This window comes from Rhinolophus hipposideros, assembly GCF_964194185.1.
Source record: "Rhinolophus hipposideros genome assembly, chromosome: 8".
Classification (NCBI taxonomy): Eukaryota; Metazoa; Chordata; class Mammalia; order Chiroptera; family Rhinolophidae; genus Rhinolophus; species Rhinolophus hipposideros.
The window spans coordinates 81,130,176-81,152,654 of NC_138054.1; the positions used below are offsets into that span (position 1 = coordinate 81,130,176).

At 55.3% G+C, this 22,479-nt stretch overlaps 1 protein-coding gene across 14 annotated transcripts in view; it reads left to right on the plus strand.

The window, feature by feature from the left end:
* Nucleotides 1–22,479, plus strand: part of RAP1GAP (RAP1 GTPase activating protein) — a 64,128-nt gene that overhangs the window by 500 nt on the left and 41,149 nt on the right. For 2 of the 14 annotated variants that reach the window (XM_081056243.1, XM_081056241.1), the window contains exon 2: nucleotides 16,828–16,863. The exons of 4 other annotated variants lie outside the window; for them this stretch is intronic. Coding sequence is in view for 8 of the 10 variants with exons in the window: in XM_081056248.1 (XP_080912374.1) it covers nucleotides 14,628–14,671; nucleotides 16,828–16,863 (80 nt within the window). In the remaining 2 variants the exon portion in view is untranslated. Of the gene's footprint in view, nucleotides 1–14,427; nucleotides 14,672–16,827; nucleotides 16,864–22,479 lie in introns of those variants that run through there. 8 more of the 14 variants (XM_081056245.1, XM_081056250.1, XM_081056248.1 and 5 more) reach the window with 7 other exon arrangements.

A 22,479-nucleotide genomic window follows, 5' to 3' on the forward strand; every position in this document is an offset into this window, starting at 1 on the left:
CGTTCCCTCTATCCCTGCGGAGGGGCCTTCACACCCCCCAGGAGGAGGCGCTCGGTCCTCAGTGGAGGGAAGTGGGGGTCCCCAGGTCCAACCACCCAGAGCCAGAGGGCAGTGGTGTCCTTGCTTCTTCAGGGGCAGAGCGTTTCTGGCGCTTCCTGGCCCTGACCCACAGCAGAGCAGGCACCACGCGTCACGAAATCAGGCGCCCCCTCGTCGCTTCCCCTGGCTCCGCAGCATCTGAAGACTCGTTGGGAATCCACAGGGCGGTTCTCACGCCCCACAGGCGCTCCGGTGCCCGTCGTGGGGCGCCTGAGCTTGGGGAAGATATCCGGTGTGTGCACGAACACGCACACATTAGCTCAAGAGGTGGGCGCCCTCCCTCCACAGTCTTTAGACCCCGACCTGTGTGTGACCCCCGAGCCCTTGGGGTCATACCACGGGCCTGGGGGTGGAATGAAGGAGGACACCCCACCCCTCACACATGGCACATTGGCACCTGCCCCGGGCTTCATTCCCCTCCCTGGACAAAGTCAGAGGCCAGCAGGAGGGGCACGAGAGAAGCGGGATCAGGACAGAGTAGAAGAGAAAGGCAGAGGGAAAATGAAGTAAGGAGGTATCATTTCCTCCCAGGAGGGAGCTGGGTCCCAGGCTCCTAGCCCACCTGACACAGGACAGTTGTCCCTCCTTCACCAGGGTGACAGAGGGGAAAAACTGGGAATGGAGGGCAGCCCTGAGTTTCCTAGCCAATGAGAAGAAAGGAACATTAATCAAAGATGCCCCTGAAAAGGCATCTAGGCCTGGCACAGCAGCTGAGTGGGAAGGTGGTGGCCATGCCCAGCTGGCTCCAGGGATTCCCCCCCCCCTCCACTCCTCTATCTGAACCTTAGCCTTGCTCTGAGCCCCCCTGGCAGTTGGAGGGTCTGGGGAAAAGGGAGGGGTGCCTAATGGCCTTGGAAAGAATTCCAGGGTAATGATTAATCCTTAAGTGATGTGAGCACCTTCCTCATTCACAGCAATGTTTCAAGGGCAGGGGCCGACTCCATTGCACAGATGAGGAAACTGAGGCTCACAGAGACTAAATAAATTGCCTAAGGTCACAGAGTTGCCTTCTGCGTGGTAGCATTGGTTCTGACTCCTGATCAAGGTGGGTCTCCACAGCAGTGGAGTGGAGGAAGGGTCAGTGACGGGGTGGAGAGATCCACAGTGGACCTGCTCCCCTGTGCTGCCTGGGGGTGAGGGAGCATCTGAATGGAGGTGGGGAAGCTGGGTCAGGTTCAGGAGAACCCCTACACCTTAGGGTCTAGACCTCAGACCTCCCCCTCTGGGAGCCCCACGTTTGCTTTGCTGCCCCCTTCCCACAGCCATGATGGAGTTCCCACCCTGGGACCTTCCTAGCTCACAACCTTCCTTGGGCAAAGCCCTCTCTGCCCAGGGATGTCTGCCTGGCAGGGGTCTCAGGGTGTCCTTCTCCTGGCTCTACCCATCAACACCCCCAGGAGACAAGAAGGATTCTTCCTTTGGCCTCTTGAAATGCGGAGGGTCTCCTTTTGGCTTGGGGGGACTCTGCTACTCGGGCCTCAGCCCCTCGCAAAATCTGCACAGGCCTGGGGTCAGGAAGCCCTGCGATCCTGCTCTCTACCTCCCTCTCACCTGGCCCTGCCCCCGGCCCGGCTGTCACGTACCGAGCCGAGCCGGGAGGCCCTTTGAGGACTCCTGGGGCAGGTCTGTTTTCCATGCCACCTGTCTGTCTACGGACGCCTTTGTCTTGGCTGCCAGAGGCTGCTGACCAGCCTCACGCGCTGCGCAAACACCGAGACCCTCACACAGCCAGACACAGACGCAAACACGGTTTGACTCACAAATACCCCAAGATCCAGACACAGGAACCCCTGGGCACACCCAGGCCAAGACCGCCACCTCTGACTCCTCAGTGATAACTACAAACATCAAGACACCCCATTCCGATGCGTACACACAGATGGGAGGTGGTTGTCAGCAAGAAGAGCTCCCTCTGAAGCCCTTATCTGCCTGATATCTGCTTCCTTTATCTTCTCCGGGCACACACACGATACATACACAAGGAAGGAGCACAAGAAAGCCTCATGCCCTTAAACATGAACTTGGCAGATATTCGCATGCACCCACCCACACCCAGGCCACCACGGGTACACGCATGCGTGCATTGCATCTGCTTCCTGCGTGGGGGATGTGAACTCATCACCCCGAGAGGAGGTGGCAGAATCCCTTCTGACCACCCCCAAGAACACCTCACTTTCCTTCTTTTCTGCCTCACGTGGACCCACCTTGGGTAAGAACACTGGAAAGCTGCGTGGCGTTTTCCCCTCAATGGACCTCCTCTCGCCCCCCACCACATGCACCTGCCAGGTTGCCAGAGGAGCCTCTCCCTCGGGCTCCCCCGTTGATGCCCCTGAAGGTGCCACTCCACAGGCCCCTCCCAAGACAGAACACCCCCAGGTCAAGCTCAAGGAGCCCTGGGGTTCTGTTTCCTTTGCCACTTTTGCCAAGAGGCCTTGCTGAGTCCTGGTTTCTGCTTTTCCCTCCAGCAAGGCTGGGGACCAACTGGTGTGAAGGGAGGGCAAACCTCGAGTTCTCTTCTGCTTAGCTCCTCGCCTGGCAGAACCTCTGCAGGCTGGGCCCTGACCCTATGGCTGGACCTCTGGCACTGCTGGGAAGCAGCTGCTGAGAGGTGCTTCTGTGGGCTCAGATAAGTCTACAGGACAGATTGATGCTAGGTGGGGTCCAGTGGGGGCTCTGGGCTTTGACATTCTCACCTGGGCATTCACCCTCGGCTTGCTAAGAGCATTGGTTTCGAGTCCAGGCTTGGTCCTGCCTCTTGCGGGCTGTGTGGCCTGGGCAAATTATTTCCCCCTCTCTGGGCCCATCTCTAGCTCTGGGAGGCAGTTCAGCCTACCTAGGGAGTGTGAGGTGGGAGGTGGCAGCCTTGTGCCAATGAGGAAAGGAAGTTTGGGCCTGCTGGGCAGCATAAGGCAAGAGGGGGCCCTTGGCCAAGGACTTCCAGCAGATTGAAAACTCTAGGTCTACGCTAGGTCAAGCAGGGGTTGCCAGTCTGGGATTTCCTGGGGCAGCCACCCTGGGGTCCCCAGGGTGGACCTGAGAGCAAGTCTGCAACTGTAGTTTACATCTATGGGCATTTTTATGCCCCCAGATCTGCTCTATTTTTAGGGCTGACGACTAGTGCTTGCAGGATGTGACTCAGAGAGCAGAAAGGGAGAAGCAGAGGGGTGCTGGTGGGGAGACAGACCAAGACAGGGGTGTTCTACTGAGATACAGCCTTCCCAATTGGAAGAAAGGAGCCAAACCTGTGATGCTTGTGCTATGCGCTGGCACCATGGTAGGACCTCATTTGCACACTTGCTAAGCGATTATCGAGCATGTAATATGTGTCCTAGGAACACAGAGGAGCTGGGTATGGCATCCTTTGGGCCCTACCACAGCCCAGTGTGGTTCTACTGTGGCCACATCTCAGGTGAGGAGGAGACGCTCAAAGAGGTGAAGTAATCTGCCCACTCAGTTAGTAAATACCTCTGCCCGCATGGGGCCACTCTCCCTCGGGCCCCCTTTTGGAAGAAGAAGACCTGAGTTCAAGTTCTGGCTTTGGCTCCTACTAGCTGCATAACTTGGGGCAAGTTGCTTCATCTCTCTGGGCCTCTGTTTCTTTATCTGTAAAGTGGGGCTCACCCACTTCATGCCCCTGATGGGGTTGTTTCAAGGGTTAAGAAGACTAATGTAGGCAAATACCAGGGCCATGCCCAGCTCCTCATGGGCATTTGCTGTGGACTAAGAGGAGATGGGCGGAGAGTTGTCAGGAATCCAAGTCTGGTCTCTGCTGTGTGACTTTGAACAAGTCACTTGCACTCTCTGTGCCTCATTTCCTTCTCCACAGACAGGGATGATGAGCCCTGTTTGCCTGCCCTCCTGTGAGTGTTTGCAGATCAGGCATGATGGTTGGAAGCTGCTATGAAAAACACAGAGCTGCACTCAAAGATATGAGTGCACAGAAGGAAAAACAAATACCAGAAAAATATTTTTTTAAAAACTTCAAATATTTTATTACAGCAAGAGAAAACAAGCCTTTTCTTCAATGTTTTGGGGTTGTAGGCAATTTTTCCATAACTTCACATTTCCAAGGCACTTGGCATTGCTATCATCACGTGAGATGGGTAGTTTTACCCATAAGGAGTCAGTGCCCAGCACATAGTAGGTGGTCAATCAATGGTAATGGTGGCTATTAGTGGAATTATGAGTTGCATCTGGAAAGGAGGAATGAAGGTGTTTCTGGGGATGTGACCAGCTGCAGCGTGAGAGGTGGGGATCAGGACACCGGTTTGGCTTCACTGGAAGGTGTGTGTAGTGTTGACTTGGGATCAGCTATTAAGGGCCTTGAATACCAGGCTAAGGAGTTTGCATTTCCCTGAAAGCCAATGGGAAAATCATTGGAGAAACTGGCTGAGTTCTCTGTGGGCTGGCTTTGGGTACATGGCTGGCTCATTCATATCTAGGAATGAGCAAGTAACCTGGCACAGTTCTCTGCTCTCTGCCTGCTGTGTCAGTGTGGCTCCATTGGCTGTTTCCATGGGTCTCATTTTCCCTGTGTATGCAAAGGAGATGGCTCCAGCTCTTCCATCCTAGGAGCAGGTGAAAGGACGTGGCACCCACCCATCAGGGAATGATGGGGCTGGAGATGAGGAGACCCATGTTCTCCCCACCCCACGACCTGGGTGATCTCAGGAAAGTCACCGACCTCTTTGAGCCTCCCTTTCATCTGTGCAATGGGTGGATGCAGCTTCTCCCTTGCAGTGTGGCTCCCGTGAGAGCCAGCTAGGACCGTGTTATGTGAATCCTCAGGTGTGTTGTGTCTTTGGTGGAATTATGCTGTTTCTTGCAATTACCTGTTCCTCAGGATCCCGAGAATTTGGGGCTGCTGGGATTTGGGGAGACTGTGGGTAAGGACAGATTCTTGAGCCACCTGAGAGGCCATATGACCTTCTCAAGGCCGCAGGAGCCACATGCCTGCTGCAGTCAGGCTGTTGGGGGAAGTGGAGGGTGAGGCATGTGGGTCTAGCCCTCTGTCCTGCTCCTGAGTTCTCAGCCTCAAGTCTGCGACGGAAAGACACCCCCATCCCCAGCTCAGAGGACAGCCCTCTCTAAGGCCCCCCCTCTTCTGAGTTAGGGCTTTGGAGGTGGGGTGGAGGTGGCCTGTGGAGTTGACCTTGGAAAGTCCTTTCTGCTTGCAAACTCAGTGCCAGAGCTGCTGGGGCAGCCCTGATTCCTCGGTTCTCAAAAGTAGGACATGTCATCGACCTGCGAGGGGCTGCCAGAACAAGGCCCAGGCTGTCGGTGGGCAAGCCTCCCCTTCTGCTGCCTCTTCCCTACCTCGGAGGTTCTGAGAGAGGCCACCCACCCTCGCAAACTGCCGCAGGCCCTCGTGCTGGCCCGAGCAACAGGCAGTGGACGCCCTGGGCTGAAGGCTCTGGGTAGGTGGGCTCCATCCTTGCACTATGCACCACCTGCCTCCACCTGAGATGTGGGAGCTTTTCCAGGTGCCGTTACAGTCCCTCCCTCAGGACTTCCAACCCCCAGAAACAGGGCTGGAAAGCGCCCCTGGAGCAGAGCCCTCACCTGTGCCACTCACCAGGCAGGCCCCTAGACCTCCCTGGCTACAGAGGTGTGGCCCTCCGCAATCCTGTGGGGGGCAGAGGACCTGTGCTCTGGGACCTGTCCCCTGCCCTTGCTCGCATGCTACACTGTTGGGATCTGCCCTGTGTCAGCCACGGTGGGAATTGGCTGGCTGAGGGATTCCAGAAGGCTTTTGATAGGGGAGAAGCAGAATGGAGGCTGATGGCACGCAGGTGCGGGGCATGAATTGAGTCCTTCACAGTATGCTGGGTCCTATGTGAAGCACTTTTCACAGATCTATCTCATTTAACCCTCAGAGCAACCGTTACTAGCTTCCCCAAGGTCACCCAGCTGGTATGTGGCTGGAGCTGAGATTGAATTAAGGGCTGTCTGACTCCACTTTCAATCACTTCGTGTACTGCATCCAGAATTAGATGGGCAGGGGAGGGCACAATAGAAAGAAATGGGCTGTGCCCTAAGGAGTGGGAGCAGTTCTGGCAGGGGCAGCTCACACTCTGGAGCTGTCCCCACACCTTCAGGACAGGACCCTGAACCCCTAGCTTCTCCACCCTCCCTTTTCCCTTCCCCATGGCCCATGCAGGGGGCTCAGTGCCCTGGACTCGGTTGAGGGAACAGGATGAATGGGGAGATTTGTTTGTAGAGGTTCCCGGCGAAGTACAATCTCACAGTCCCCGGCTTCTCCCGGCCCCCTCTGTCTGCATGAACTCCCAGCTCGGAAAACGAGAAATCCTCGGCATCAGAGCTGGAGAGAAGCCCGTGGAGATCAGCTGGTCCAACCCCCTCGTTTTACAGCTAATAATTATTATGATTACGCCTGATGGTAGCAATTCGCAAAGGGCTTTCACATCTGGGTTGCCTCTGATGTGCACCAGAGCCCTGGGGGCCGGCAGAACTCGTATGGCAGTTATTTTCCTCCTCACTTTGAGGCTGAGGAAACTGAGGCTCAGGGAGACAAAGAAATGGGCCTCAGGCACACATCTGGCCTTGGTCCTGGGCTTCAAATCCAGATCTCTCTAAGCTCATCCCCCACCTGGGCCCCCTGAGGAGCCCAGAGGGATGGCTCAGGACTGCAACCTGCATGAGGGGCGGGGGGGGGGGGGATTCTGAGAGGTCAGCATGGGAACAGAAGGTATCAGGTGGCACTTTGGGACTCCCAGCAATGCCCTCCTTTCTCCCTGTTGTTGGGACACAGTCCCCTTCTCCATGATGAGAGTGATAGACTGAGGGGCAGACCTGTTCTCCGGAGGCCTCCCCACCCGATCTGCCCATGGGAGCCAGGCTGCCCCAGAAAAATCAGACGGAGGAGGCGCATTAGAGAGCTCTCCAATTATACAGAGAAGCAAACGGGGGCCCAGAGGGTGAGGGAGCTGCCCACAATCACAGTGAGTAAGCCAGAGGAAGAGCTGCGTCTAGAAACCTGGGTCCCCTGACTCAGGGCATGGCTGTGCTAGCACGTGTCAGTAACAGTAGTAAAGCCAGTCTCCACTTATTGGGTGCCTGCTCTGTGCCAGCGATGAGCCCTTTACACTGAACACTAAGAACAATGCTATGAGGCAGGTACTATTACCATTACCATCCCCTTTATAGATGAAGAAACTGAGGCTTGGAGAGGTTATGAAAATGGCCCAAAGTCACAAACCAGGAAGTGACAGAGGCTTGGATTTAAACACACATCCATCTAACTCTAAACCCAGGCTAATGTCAACCCCTATATGTATGATAATAGGAATAAAATGGGTTTTAGTTTTCTTTTTGTTTATAGCCGACCTGAGACATCATTCATTCATTGAATGTTTATGGTGTGCTGAGGAGATCAGGGAGCTGACCTGGAATCAGAGGCCAGGGGCTGAGGGTCAGAGGTTAGGCAGGAGGTGGGTTTCCAGACATTCCTAAACTCTCTGCCCCCACCAAAGGTGGCTGCCCCTCCCCCTCCTTCTGTCCCCAACACAACCCCACACAGCATTTGCGTCCTCTTTCTCTGCCCCTCAGATTTACCCGTGGTGTATGGTGTGACCTGATTTGTCCTTGTGGGAAATGGGGCATGACTCTGCAGGGGCTCCTGGATTTTGTACACCCCAAAGAAGATCCTACCGACAACAGCCTTAGCAACCACCTCCATGCAAGCCCTTTGTGGGCACAAGGCGCTGTGCCCAGTCTTCTCCCTACGGGCATCACCTCGTTAATACTCTCTATCACTCTGTGAGCTAAGAGCCAGTATACTGCCATTTTCCAGATGTGGGAACTGAGGCTTAGAGTCACACAGCTCAGGACTGGGCTGGAACCCCACCCTGTCTGGCTCTCACACCTGTGCCCTTACCCCGTGGCTCACTCTGCCCTGCTCTGTGTCCAGATTCTGTGCCCAGGCTGTGTGGTTATGCATTTAGAATCCTGGTTCCTGGAAGGTAGGGCTTCAGCCAAGCAGCAAGTATTTAGTAAGCACTCACCATGTGCTTTGTGAAGCTAAAGCTTGTGAGGATGGGGAGATGGGGGCTCTCCTGTGCGAGCTGTGGGGCCTCATGCATCCACCCCACCTGAGCCGCAAGGTAGAAGAGGCCTCCAGGGACGTCAAGGCAGGGCAGTGTGGGCTCTTTGAAGGGCTGTCTCCTCAGCAGCAGTGTCCCTGAGGGTGACTCAGAGGAGAGTTAAGACCTCAGAGGGAAGTACAGTCACTTGTACTTCCGCTGACCCTTGGACAAGCCATAGAGCCCATCAGGGCCTCAGTTTCCTGGTCTGCACTGGGGGATAACAGCACCTAATTTACAGGGTGGTCATGAGAACTGAACCAACGAGAGTGCTTGGCACAGTGCCTGAGGAACAAATGGCTTCTCTTCCTGGGGTGCATGTGTGATGGCAGATGAGGTCTTGCGCATCAGAAGAGCTGGGTCTGCTGTTGCCAAGCTTCAGTTTCTCCATCAGCCATGGCTGTCTTGGGGATCACAGAGGTCCCAGGGCGCGTAGGTGCGGCTCCGTGATCTGCACACGGAGCGAACGGCTCCGGGGGGGGGGGGGGGAGAGGAGGCGGCGGGAACACGGTGGGCGGTGGCACAGGTGCCGCCATTGTGGCGCCCAGGTGTGTGCCATTGTGTCCAGGAAGAGGAGCGGCAGTTCACACCAGGGAGAAGGGAGAGGGCAGGCTTTGGGGACCGCCTCCGCACAAGGGGAGGGGTGAGGAGTGCGGGGGTGGGGAGCGCGCAGCCCGGAAATACAGCGCGTTACCTTTGGGCGCCCTCGGGGTCGCCACCCTCCCCAGGAGAGACGCCCTGGCGCTGTCCCTGGTCCTGGAGCCCGCCCGCCCCTCGCACTGCAGTTCCTGTGGTGGTCGTTGGAGGGCGCCCGGGACCGCGGCGGACTCCCGTTTCAAAACAAGTATTTAATTTATTTATTTTCAGGAAATCACAGGGAGTTCATTGAAATGAAAATACACACTCGAGAGGGAAGGGCAGGCGAACTCAGAGATTGAGTCCCAGAACAAGTTTTTAAAGAGCATTCATTTTCCTGTAATGGCATTCCTAGATAATAAGCCTACGTACACACCTAACTTCAAAAACCAAACAAAATACTGCCCTAAGTATTTTGTAAAAGATAAGTAAAAGCCCCCTACTTCCATAGATAAATACTCTGGCATGCTCACACCACAGGACCTAATGAAGTAAACAAGTGTGTGTGTGTACGTTTAGATTTAAGGACAGAAAAATCTTATCGCTGTTTCTGACTTCTGGTTCTGAATGGCTCCAGTAGTTGCATCTTTGGAAGACTCAGTATGTATTAAAGCCACACTAAAAAATACTCATATGTAAATCAGAGTTATGTCTAGGATGAGATCAACGGGCTTTTCACCCACAGAAATATCTGGGGTATTTGATCCCCAAGTCTTCCTTGGGTGGGACTCTCCCCTGCATGGCTTTCCTAGCCCCGACCCACTAAATGACAGTGGTGACCCCCAGTGATTGCTGAGGAGGAACGCAACCCTAAAGCTTTCTGTGGCGCAGAGCCACCCAGGTTGAGAACCACTGCCAAGGTGGGGGCCTTGTTGGGATGAAGAGGGCTCACAGAATCCTGGGCTGGCTGGCTGGCTGAGTGGGAGGGTGGCACCTTAAGGAATTGTCAGGGAATCCCGTCTGCCATCTTACAGATGGACCAGCAGAAGCCCAACAGGGGAAGGGATTGTGCTAGGAAACATGAGTGACCAGCAGAACCCAGGTCCCCTGCCCCTGGTGCAGGGCTCTGTCAGCCCAGCTGCCCTGAGTGGAGCGCTGGCCATCAAGCAGTCTCCCTTCCAGCTCAGCCTACCTGTCCCTGAAAATGGGTGGGGAGGACCGTGCCCTTAGCAGGGGAGTAGCGGAAGGAGGCTGACTGGATTCCAGTCTGTAATGTGTCAGAGGGGCTTTGGATCCCCTCTCCCTGGGGATGCAGCAGGTGCACACCCCACAACCCCCAAAGAGCCATCGTTTCTTTTAACTGGGCTGTGTGTGTGTGTGTGTGTGTGTGCGTGTGATAAGGGCATGTGGGCCCTTGATTTCTGTGCATGAATCTGTTGTGAGTGGCATGTGCTCACACGTGTGTACAAAGCCAGCTATAGTCAGTGAGCACACAGTGATTTGGGACCTGTGGATGTGAACTTGATTTGACCTTTGCATGTGGGTTTGCAATGTAGGGGCTGATGAGTATGTCTGCATGCGTTTGATTTGATATGATCTCCGTAGGCACGAGTTAGACGTCTCTGTGCAAAGGACGAGGGCAAGTGCATGTGTGACCTCGCGATGTTCCTGTGCAGGTGTGCACACAGGTCCCCCACAGACCTGGCCTGACCTGTTCATGCTGTCGCTAGTGCCCGAACACTGTCAGGCACGCAGTAGGTGCTCAGTACATGCATGACTGAAGGAAGAAAAACATGCTCTCATGTGTGTCTGTGTTTCCAGAAGGGTTTTGATTTCGAGGACCCTAGAGGCACATGGTCCATATGGCGACCAGAGTCACATCCGTAGGTGTGGGGGCCTCCGTGGAGGCATTTATTCTGGCCATTCTGGCTTAGGCCAGTTGCCCTGATCCCTAATGACGATACTTTGAGTAGGCAGGGGTCGCAGGAAACCACTGAATGGGGTAGAGGTCTTAGAGCCAGGACGGGGGTGGCTGGGTCGGTAACCTCACTGGGTAGCTGCTTGTGGAGAGAGTGTGGGCCAAGCCACACCCACTCCTCTCTCCCTTCCCAGGGCCTGGGGACCCTCCAGGAGACTCCTTCTCCAGGAGCTCAGGGTTTGCAGCACCTTGGATTGGGTAGGTGTGGCTTGGTTAGAAAGGCAATGGGTTAAGAATAATGGTGCTTCAAGCCGATGGAATTCTCTGAAGGCAAACGCATTTTTCCATTATTTTCTCTCTGACCCAGCAAGGTGAGAGTGGATATTTAACAGATGAGTAAACTGAGGTCCAGGGAGGAAAACTGATTAATGCAGAGCCACATAGGAGGCTGCTGGCCAGGCAGGAAGCCCAGGGCCACCCTGTCCCCTGCCCAGGAGGCCCCGGGCAGATATCCTGAATGGGAATGACTGGGGGGGCAGGGGTGGAAGGCTGCTGGGGACCCCTGGCAAGAATCGACCCCACTTACCCCACCGGGAGCCTAGGCCTAAGATCTTTCCAGGAGTCTGCCCTTCTTCATACACTTACATTTCCCTGGGTTGGGAAAGGGGAGCTGGAGGCAGATGGTGGGTGGAACTCACAGAGCTCAACCCAGGATGAACTTGGAAAAGGAACTCTGGGACACTCCGCCCCTGTACCCTTCCTTCCTCCCTAACACAGTCTAGCACATGTTTGAACTTGGGTGCAAATGTAGGAGGCCCCGTAGAGGGTGCTTCCTTCTAGAAGGAGGTCCTGGCCCCTGTAGGCCAGCCTGGCTCGGGTTTCTAGGTGAGAGGCTGGAGGGAAAGGAAGAAGGGCACTCTATCCCACCTCAAAGTTGGCAATGACCTCCCAGTGCCAGTCGGCAAGCAGGGCTCTGTGCTGACCAGAGTAGTTAGTTCCTGGTCACAGGGCCAGTGAAGGCTGGATGTCCGACGGTATATAATGTGTTTGAGGTCACACAGCTAAGGAATGTCAGAGCCTGGTCAGCGCCTACGTCCATACTCAACTGCCTGTTTGTGTATCTGTGTTGTGGGTTGCTCCACATCCCACACATAGATCTGCCTCATTCTTTCCAACAGCAGCATGGTACTGCATGGTATAAACTGAGCTTAATTTGTTTGCCGGATTCCCTTTGGCTGGCCATTAATTTGTTGTGGAGCTCTTACTATAAATCTTTGCTAACTCTACAAAAATCGGGATTTCATAGAGGTCAGCCTCCGTTTTGTTTAACGAACACATGATATTCAAATACTATTCTCAGTGCTTTACAAGTATTCACGTAGTTAAATCTTGGCAAAACCCTTTGACCCCTTCATGAACCCCACTTTGCAGATGAAGAAACTGAGGCACTGAAAGATTAAGTGACTTGCCCAGGGTCACACAGCTGACAAGTGGGAGAGCTGGGATTTGAACCCTGGCCGGGGGGTTCATAAGGATGAGGATATAAGCATGTGCCTTCCTGTCCCTTGTCCTTGGCCATTCATCTTCAGGCTCACATGCCATGATGCAGAGGCTAAATTCTTGGAAGTGGCCTTGCAGGTTAAGAAGGTGCATTTAAATTCTGCTGTTGCCCAAGGGACCAGGAGTTGGTCAAGGACTGTCCTGTGCATCCCTCGCTGAGAGAACGTGACCCCCACCCCCACCCCACCCCCAGCTCTTGCCAGTGAGGCAGCTGCAGCTGGTCCGAGCCCAAGAGTCGGGAGCCTACACTGGGCTCTTTGTCTTCGGCAGGAACCCTGCAGCCCCCTATGGCCTTTCTCAAGGGCCCACTGTCCCAATACCAGCAGGTCCTCCCAGGGGCCAGGCCAGGCTGGGAAACTTGGCACATTGGAGGCCTCTTGGCCACCCTGCCAAGTGGACATGCAGAACCGACTTAGGAATCATTTTCCCTGACAAGACAGACTGGCAAGGCTGAGGCCATGTCCAGGGGATGCAGCAGCCTGGAAGTGGCAGGAGCCCTGGCACTGCACATCCCGCCATGGCCCAGGCCCAGCTCCTGGTGCTCCTCTCCCTCCAGCTCTCTGCCCTCCCCCTACTGCTACCACTCAGGAAGGAAAGACTTCCTCCCTCCTCCAGCCAACCTCAGTGCTCCCAGGGCTCGCCCCTCAGAGCCCTGTAGGACTGCCCTGTGAGAAGTGGGCTTCCCACACTGCTCTAGGGTGGTCCCTCCACTCAGCCCTGGCTCTAGAGCACCCTGCCAAGAGGGAGCCAGACCCTCCTCTGAGAACCAAACCAAGGGGGTCGTTGTAGGGGTAAGGAAATCACACTTGCCCTGCCTGGACTCTGAACTCGGCAAAGGGCTCTGGTGAGCTCCCCTGCCCACCAGACTGTGTGGAGAAGAGAAGGGGTCCAGGGTGGGGGCAGAGGGGTTGGGGGTGGAACCACTCCTTCCCCAGAGAGGTTATTGCTGTGAGCCAGGCTCTCAGTTTCTTCATCTGAAATGGGGAAAACGCTGCCCCATTTACCCGCGCCTGGGTGAGGCACACTGGAGCCCTGTATCCAGCCCAATCATTTCCCAGGGGAAGATGGCACTCACTGCGCCCTGGCCCAGGGCCCAGGTGGAATAGTTCCTGAAAGGCTTCTGAAGCATTCCTGCCACCCTATCGTTGTGTCCCCCCACTGTGTCTGTTCCCTACAGTCCTTTTAAACAGAACACCCTGTAGAAAACCTCAAGGCTCCGGGGACTTCTCTGGGTGCAGGGCAGTGGGGAATAATCCCTCCCTCTTTGAGGGGCAGAATGGGCATTCAGGGAGGGATGGGTGAGTCCTGGGGGCAGGGCCGGTGTCCCGCATTTCCTGACATATCTCTACGTGGGGCAGGAGAGACAGCGTCCGCGGGTGGACTGGACTGAGCTCCGGATGAGCTGGGTGCAGAGGCCCGGGCTCAGAGTGTTGGTTCAGTGAATGTGTGGCCCGCTCCAGGACTCAGCCCACTGTTGCTGAGTGAGGGAACCCAGGCTGGATGAATGTTTAAGAAGAGAGTGGGGCATCTCCATTTCCTCCCGTTTGCTCCGTCTGTGTGTGTGTGTGGAGGGGAGGGGGGTAGAGGGGTAAGGGTGGGGGAACTCGTGGGAGAGGGGGATAAGAGTGGGCCATAGAAGGGCTGTTGGAGACTCCATTCCTGCTTTTACTCACTCATTTGCCTGAGGAGCAGAGTGTTTGACCTACAGTGCAGGACTCTTGTAGCTGGTATGGAGCCTTTACTGTGCCAGGCCTGGCTGAGTACTCTGCATGCATTAACTCATGCCATTACCATACGGGCCCTGGCGTAGAGGGGATTAATCCCATTCTACAGATAAGAAATTCGAGGTACCTACAGGGCGGCAAGGGACCTGCCCACAGTGCAGACCATTTGACCCTGGATTCCAAGTTCTGGATCCGACCTGCTGTGAACTCCCGCCTCGTGATGACGGTGACGGTTCCACCGACAGCTATGGCTTTAGGGAGACAGAAGAGGGTCCGCAGCCCGGGGCGCCCCGCGTCTGGGAGTGGAGGGTCAGCCTCGTCTTGCCGCCAGCCCCCCACCCCCACCCCCACCCGCCGCACCCCCTTTCGCCTCCGCGGAGGCCACGCCCGGCCCTGCCCTCGAAGTCCCAGCTGGGAAAGTGCGACGAAGCCCCCGCCCCCGGGCGGCCGGAGGGCGGCGCGAACAAGCGGCCCTTTCTGCGCGCGGCTGCCCGCGGCCGCTGGACTGCAGCCCGCGGAGGCGCGGACAATCCCGGGGCTTGTGGCCGGGGGCGGGGCAGCCCTAGTTGCCAAGGTGACCCGGGCACCGGGAAGGCGGCTCCGGCTCGCCACCCGCCAGATGGGCAGGCCGGCGGCGGCGGCGGCACCATGACCTGCCGGAAGCGCAGCTTCACCTTCGGGGCCTACGGAGGGTAGGTGCGCCGGCGGGGGGCGCCCGCGTGCGCACGCGAGGGGCCCGTGGGAGCGCGCGCGTGTGCACGTGTGCGCGTGTGCGCGTGCGCCCGCCTGAGTCCCGGCTTGGGTTGGGGAGGTGCTGTACAGTAGTTGTGGATGTGTGCTTGTGGGTGAGAAGAGCGGTTTGATGCCAGGGCGTAGCGTGCGGTGGTGGTCAGTGTGTGTGTGTGTGTGTGTGTGTGTGTGTGTGTGTGTTGCTGTTGGATGTCCATGTACACGTGTGGGGTCGTGAACGCAAAGGTGGGCATTTCTGTGTTTGTGTGCCAAGTGGGTGGCAGTGCTTATGCCCAGGAAGCTGGGCGTGTGTGTGTGTGTGTGTGTGTGTGTGTGTGTGCGCGTGCGCGCGCGCGTGCACTCCTGGGTGCACGTATAGTAAGGGTGGGAAGAGGTAGATCAGGGGAGGCCCTGAAGGAGCCCCCACTTGGCCTCTGAAACTACTGGGCCCCTGCACTGAGGCTTTGGAAGGGACCCAAGAAGCTATGTCAGGTGGCAGGTCCCGCCAACCTCCACCTCCCGCACCTGGGCTGCCCCTATCGCAGGCCCCCTGGCTCTTAGGGACCCCCTCCTCCCAGGGCTGCTGGCTGCTTGGGCCTGGAGACCTGGGGGGAAGTCGGCAGAGAGGTGGCTGGCCCCTCTCTGGGTCACTATCCTTCCTGACCCCAAGTCCCCGTCTCAGAGGGTTGCAGAGCTGTGCTGGGGAAATTCTTGCCTTGGGTAGGAATTTGGTAAATGGGAGGGAAATCTGGGTAGACAGACTGGGGTGCGAGCCCCTTCCCTGGCCTGCCAAGTAGTTGGCATAACCCTCACCAAGCCCTGCCTCCCTATAGTAAGAGGGACACACACCTTTGGGGTGCAGAGCAATTGGGGCTCACACATGTAATGCTGCTGGTGTAGACTAGGTGCCCTTTGAGCTGTGGGGATGGTTTCCAAGGTGCCTCCCCTCTCTGGACCTCCAACCTCCAAGGGGACCGGGGCAGAGGGGTTGGGTGGGCTGCCTTCTCTGTCTGGGGCCCCACTAGCCATCAGGTGAAGAAAGGAGCTTGGGTTGAGCCCTGAGATTCCTGGTCAGCTGACACCAGAGGCAGCCCCGGGAGTGGCCTGGGTTCTGTTGTGTGACCTTGGGCAAGTCCTGGCCGCTCTGGCCTCACTTTCTCCATCTGCAGCATCCACATTAGCTAATTCCTGGGAGCTCCCAGCCCTGCGCTCCCTCCCTCCCCCCGCCAGATGACTGCCCAAGCTGGCAGAATGTGGACTGGGGCCCCTTCCATATTTTCCTCTGGCTTCTGCGTGGGAGCCAAGAGTTGTTTGTTGTCCCAACAGCTGCTGAGCCCCTTGGCCCCTGCTGGGCAAGATGGTGGAGCCCTCTCCAGCCCTCCCCAACCCCAAGGTGCCCTCAGAGGGGGTTTGGGGGAGGATCTGAGAGGGCGCACTGCCCACACACTCTCTGAAACAGGATCTGAAGGGATTGGGGGGATACAAAGCCTAGGGGTGGCCCCTGGACCCTGGGGGCTTGAGCTTTTCTCTGGCTCTGCTTTGGGGCCAGGGTGCATGTGTGTTGTGAATGGGGTAGGAGAGGAAGGCCCTTGTGGATCTCCTCCTCCCAGATTCCCAGGCTTTCGTCCCCTGGTGGCTGTGAGTGAGCTCCAGCTCCAGGATCAAGGCAGGCTGCTGGGGAAGTCGGGGAGGTGTTCTTCCTAAATATCCACACCCTTCAGTCCTGTCTGGAAACACTCTAAGCTGGCCCCAGCCTTACCCCACATCCTTGCTCTGACCCCAAACTGTTGTGGTCACCGTCCCACTCCACATGTTCTAGGATCTCCCACACTGACCCCCACGCCTGCTGCCACCTCATCTCCTGATCCAGGCCCCTGCCCCTCTACCTCGTGTCCCCAATGCTGCCTCTTTTCCCTTACTCCTGCACCTTACACCTTCCCATGTCCCTCCTCTGACACTGGGGCCCCTGTAGCCTATTGGGGTTGGTGACAATGCATCTGGCACTTCCTCCAGGCCCCTTTGGGAGCACAGGGGTGAGTGGGATTGGCCTGATGTGCTGGGCAAGGTTGGGTAAGAAGGGGCTGCCCCTTAGCCTACTACCCCTCTTGCTGTGTTTCAGGGTAGACAAGTCCTTTGCCCCTCGCCGGAGTGTGTGGTAAGTACTAGGGGCCCTCAGGAGGGGCTGGGCTGCTTGGCTAGATCCTGGGGACACTCTCAAACCATTACCACACCTTACAATGCCAGACCAGACCCCACCAACCCTCCAGCCATCCTCTCCAGACCCCTAGTGGGCGGGCCCTCTACCAGTTCTGCCTCCATATAGTCTCCCCTATGGTTCTTTCTAGAGCTCCACCTGGCAGTCAGGCAAATCTGATTAAATGTCAGCTCTGCCACTGCCTGTGTGACCGTCAGCAATTCACTAACCTCTCTGAAACTCAGTGTTTTCATCTATGAAATGGAGATTAAAATGCCGATTTAACAGAGTGTAAAGTTGTAAAAAAAAAAAACCCTAAAACAGGGCCTGGCATATCGTAGGCCCTCACTGACAGTGTTTCCTTCCTTTTTCTCTCCTCTATTCCTTCCCACTTCATGGTGGCTCCTAGCTGGGCTGAGGGTGCCCTTAGCCATTTTGCTGACCCCCAAACTCTCTAGTCCTGCTCCACACACAGCCTTCAGAACCCTCTCCTCTAGCCCATTTCCTAAGTGTGGGGCTGCTCTCTCTTTGGAGGAGGAGAGAAGGAGGCAGCTGTGTCTGCAGCTTCCCCAACACAGAGAGCAGTGGGTGGAGGTGCAGCCACACCTCGGGATTCACAGCTCCCCGTGGGCCCCAGCAGGCGGGCACCTCCCGGCTTCCCTGGCACCAGCATCACATGGGCCCGGCTGGCTGCTCCTGCTATCACTTCAACTCCAGCAGGACAGCCCCCAGTGGCTCTGGCTCCTGCTTCCTGCCCCTGCTGAGGCCTTCCCAGGGTCCCCAGCCCTGCAGTGCCCCCCCAGCTGTTGGATAACTCTACCTGGCACTATTGCCCTACCTGCTGGCAGAGTCCCCTGGAAGCCACACATGGGGTGGGAGGCACATGGGGTGCCCAGGCTGAGCTCCAGGGCCTGCCCTTTTATTTTCCTTTGATGCTCTCTGTGTAACCCGGGGCCAGTTACTCTCCCTCTCTGGGCCTATGGAGTGCTGCTGTGCCCAGGCAATTTGAGCCTCAACTATGTGCAAGACTGTGTGCTAGGCCCAGAGCAGGGGTAGGGTGAGGGGAGATAAAGATGGAGGTGAGGAAGTCTCCCTCCTTTCCTTCAAGGAGTTCAATAACAGTATCCCAACAACTGCCACTTTATAAGCACCTACTGTGTACGAGGTACTATTCGGTGGTTGAACTGTATCATCTCACATAACCCTTACTACATCCCCGAGTTAGGGACTGTTATCTCTATTTATAGATGGAAACAATAATGGACAGACGGGGGAAGTGACTTGCCCAAGGTCACGCAGCTAGTCAGTGGCAGAGCTGGGATTTGAATCTTAGTCTTCCAGATTCTGCAGAGCCCAGAGTCTTCCCCACTCTGTCCCAGGGCCTCCAGGCCACAGCACGGGTCTGAGGGAATGCACTTGAGGGAAGACTTGAAGATGGAGGGGTGATCCGGAAAGCCCACTCTAGGGAGCCCTGAAAGAGGAGTCAGAGATGAGGGTCCAGGACTGATAGAAACTAGTCTGCTGTGTGATGTTGGGCAAGTCCCTTCCCCTCTCTGGGCTTCAGCTGACATACCTATAATAGTGTAAGATTATGGAATCACCAGGACTTGCCTATTACCCACAATGCCTTGCCTCACACCCTCCTTGTTAGAGCTGCTGTCCAAGATGCTGACCCCTACGCCTTCCCTTCCACCCCCACCCCTGGAAGCCAATTGCTGTGTCTGGCATATAATCAATGTAAAATGAAGGTCATTTTGACTATTAATTATGATTTCCTGGCATTCAAGGCCTGTCTCCACCCCCCTTTCTAGTCTGGGCCTAACTTCTCCTGTAGCCCTCATTTCTGATCAATGGGAATATGGCCCTCGTGAGCACCATCTTCATGCTTTTGCTCACATTGTCCCCTCCCCCTGATATTGTCCCCTCCCCCTGATATGCTCTCCCTTTCCATTTCCACAAACCCTTGCCACACCTCCAGCCCACCTTTGTCACTGTTGAGTGTTTTCTTTCCTGATTCCCCCCACACACCCTATCTTTCTCTCCTTAGCAGACCCCCCCTCCTGTTTGTCATGCCTGTAGAGTACACATTAGTGCTCTTTCCTGGGGTAGTGGAAACAGCATGGCCTTTGGAGCTTGACAGATAGGTATTTGAATTTGCCTAAGCCACATACTAGTGGTGTGACCTTGGGCAGGTCACTTCCCCTCTCTGTGCTCTACTGATGCTCAATGAGTATTTGTTGAATTGGATCATCCAGTAAGTTAATCTCAGTTGAGATGAACATGTCTACATAACACTGCAGTGCAAGGCAAGCTCTGAGGTCCATGAAAGCAGGGGTTACTGGAGTTACTTTTCACTTAGATCCACTTTCTAGCATGAGTTCCATTAAAGCTGGGCTGTACTCTCTTTACCTGTTCTCTACACAGTCTTGCACAGCTACCTGAACCCAGTAAATGCTTAATGAATGTTTGTGAAATTGAGTTGAATGTGTCTGGAGAGTGGAACAGGTGACACTTTGTCAAGTAGGCTGGGAGGGCTTCATGGAGGAGGTGTGGTTTCCCCCACCCATTTAAAAAAAATAGTCAAGAGATTGTGATTTCGACCAGGGGAGTCGTGACGCCTGGTAGAGACCAGATGTAATCAGGGCTGGATTCCCCTGCTCCCTACCCCTTGTCAGCAAGGTATCTGCAGTAGAGGAGCTCAGAACAAGTGTGCAAATGTCAGAGGAATGAGATCCTGTAGGAGGATTAAGAGCCAGTGGGACAGTGGATGGCTTTGGTTCTGCAGCCCTAATGGGGGATGGACATTTAAGGTGGCTTCAAATGATGAGGGGAGGAAGGAGGTAGAGCAGTGCCAGGGTGGGAGAATGGCAAGGTGCAGTTGTGCAGGGAAGGGGGGTTCTGGAAATACCCTGAGAAGCGGAGACTCAACTTTGACCTTGAAGCTAATGACATTTTACTGTCATTAAGTTGTGATGACAGTCCTGCAAGTTGGCCTTAGTGTCCCCATTTTAGAGGCCCAAAGCAGGACTGAAAGCAGTGAAGGCTCTGGCCCAAAGTCACAGAGCTGGCACGGGCTGGATTTGAAACCAGATTGTTTTCCTGCCAAGGAAGGGAACTTGGCCAGAGACGGGAAAGCCATGGGAGTGAGGGAAGTGCTGGCTATGGAGTGGCAGGGGAGGGGGAGGTGACCCCCAAATACTTCCAAAACGGGTCACAGCCCAGCTCCATTTGTCCAACCAAGAAGGCCCACCTAGTTGCTGAGATACCTACCCTTGCCAGTAATGGTACCAGTTGCTCCCATATAGGAAGCATTTTCTGGGTCCCAGGCTCTGGGCCAGACACTTCATCTGAATTATTTCATGCCATCCTTCTACCAGCTTTACAAAGTAGAGACTATTACCATCTCCCTCCCCTCATTTTACAGATGAGGAAACTGAGACTCAGGGGTACACAGTCCATGTGTGGCAAACCAAGACTGGCAGAGTGGTCAACCTGAGCCCATACCTTTAACCCTCACGTTCCTGGATGCTGCCTGTGCCAAGTAGGGGGGTTGGATGGGCAGCCCCTGTCCTCAGGTGGTTTCTCTCTGTAATCACTGAGCCAGAGGCCCTGGGGGGGTCTGTGCGCCGCTGCAGGAAGCACAAAACTGGCCTCATTAGTGGCTCTGAAATGCCAGGCAGGCACAGCCCGCTGGGCCTCCTCATCTATTATGCATCTAGTGGGCAGGCCCCGCAGGCAGCTGGCAGAGCACAGGATGTCAGAGCTCGCAGCTGCTTCTTGAGCCCATACCTGCCGCCATAGCTCTGGGCAGGAATCCCCCCAGGTGAATGCCAAGGCAGCTCCTGCCTCATCCCCCTGGCCCAGCTGGGGTAAAGGGGTCCCACTGGGGACAGAGGCCTGGATGCTGGTCCTCAGCTCATTACCCTGCCTGTCCCAACAGCCACTTCTGAGAGAGGCTGGGAGCTTCGTTGAGCTGGGACTCAACTTCATTGACCTTGGGACTAGGGTGGGTAGAGGCAGGCTGAGTTAGAATCTTAAGCGCACAGGCTCCTGGCTGCACAGACCTCAGAGTGACAGAGTTGTGGTCATTTATTCATCATTCTTTCATTCATTCAGCCACAAGTAACTATTGAGCACCTACTGTATGCCTGCCACGCTTAGTTCTAGGGACTGTAGGTTCCGCAGAAAATGAGACAGGCCCATTCCCTATCTTCAGAGAGCTTGGTTTGGCCAGTACGTCACCTCTTTGAACCTCAATTTCTTTTTTTTTTTTTTTAAAGATTTTATTGCGGAAGGGGAACAGGACTTTATTGGGGAACAGTGTGTACTTCCAGGCCTTTTTGCCAAGTCAAGTTGTTGTCCTTTCAATCTTAGTTGTGGAGGGCACAGCTCAGCTCCAGGTTCAGTTGCCGTTTTCTAGTTGCAGGGGGCACAGCCCACCATCCCTTATGGGAGTCGAACCAGCAGCAACCTTGTGGTTGAGAGGACTCACTCCAACCAACTGAGCTATCCGGGAGCTCAGCGGCAGCTCAGCTCAAGGTGCTGTTGAACCTCAATTTCTTCATCTCCAAAATGGAAGAGTAGTGAAGATGGTATGTAAATAGGCAAGAAAACAAACTGTGATGGTTGTGCTGAATTTAAAAGCAAGAGCTGTTCTCTAACTAGAGCTTACTGCATGTTGGGCTGTGTTCCAGAGAGCACTTTCCATATATTGATGGATTTAATCCTCTAACTACCTCATATGATAGGTCCTGTTATTGTCTCTGGTTAGACTGAGGAAACTGAGGCATAGAAGGGTTAAGTAACCTGTTCAAGGACTCTTGGCAAGACTGAGATTTGAACAAAAGTAGCCAGGCTTCCGTTTGCACCTCACCCTGTGCTACATGGCTGGAGGATGATGGAGGGATTCATGGAAGGCCTTTCGGAGGAGGTAGCATTTGAACCAAAACCTGAAGAATAAGAGGAGCCAGGTGTGGGAAAAGTTAGCAGGGTTAAGGGGGCAGTTTTGACCGAGGGAACAGCAAGTGCAAAGGCCCTGAGCCAGGAACAAACTTAGTGTATTCTGGGAATAGGGAGGAGGCCAGTGTGGCTGGAGGGATAAGGACGAGTAAAGTCGGGGGTCAATTTGGAGAGAGGGGAGGGGCCAGATTGAAGCAGGGTAGGCATTTGGATATGCTGTCAGTGACTGGCCTGCAGCACCACTGAGTCTTAGACTCCTGACTCTGTAAAATCTTATCATCAGAGAATTGGGGCCTCCTAGAACCTTTGGAAATGGAAGAGACCTTTGAGGTACCCTCCTATGGCCTCCCACTTAGCTAGGAACCCATCCTTGGGTTCACAACCCCTGTACGTATTTAAAGAAGCCTTTGGGGGTCTCCTGAGAAATATGCACCTTTTTTTTTTGTGGCAACACCATAGACCGCTGGAAACCTACCATCCCTGACCTCTTAGCAGCTCCTTGACCAGCCCATTCTTGCTCACTCCTAGTGACAGTTGGCTCACTACCCTTAAAGTAGCCGTTCCATCGCTGGGCAGCTCAGATGGATATCAAAAGTTCTTCCTTGGGCAGCCGGTTGG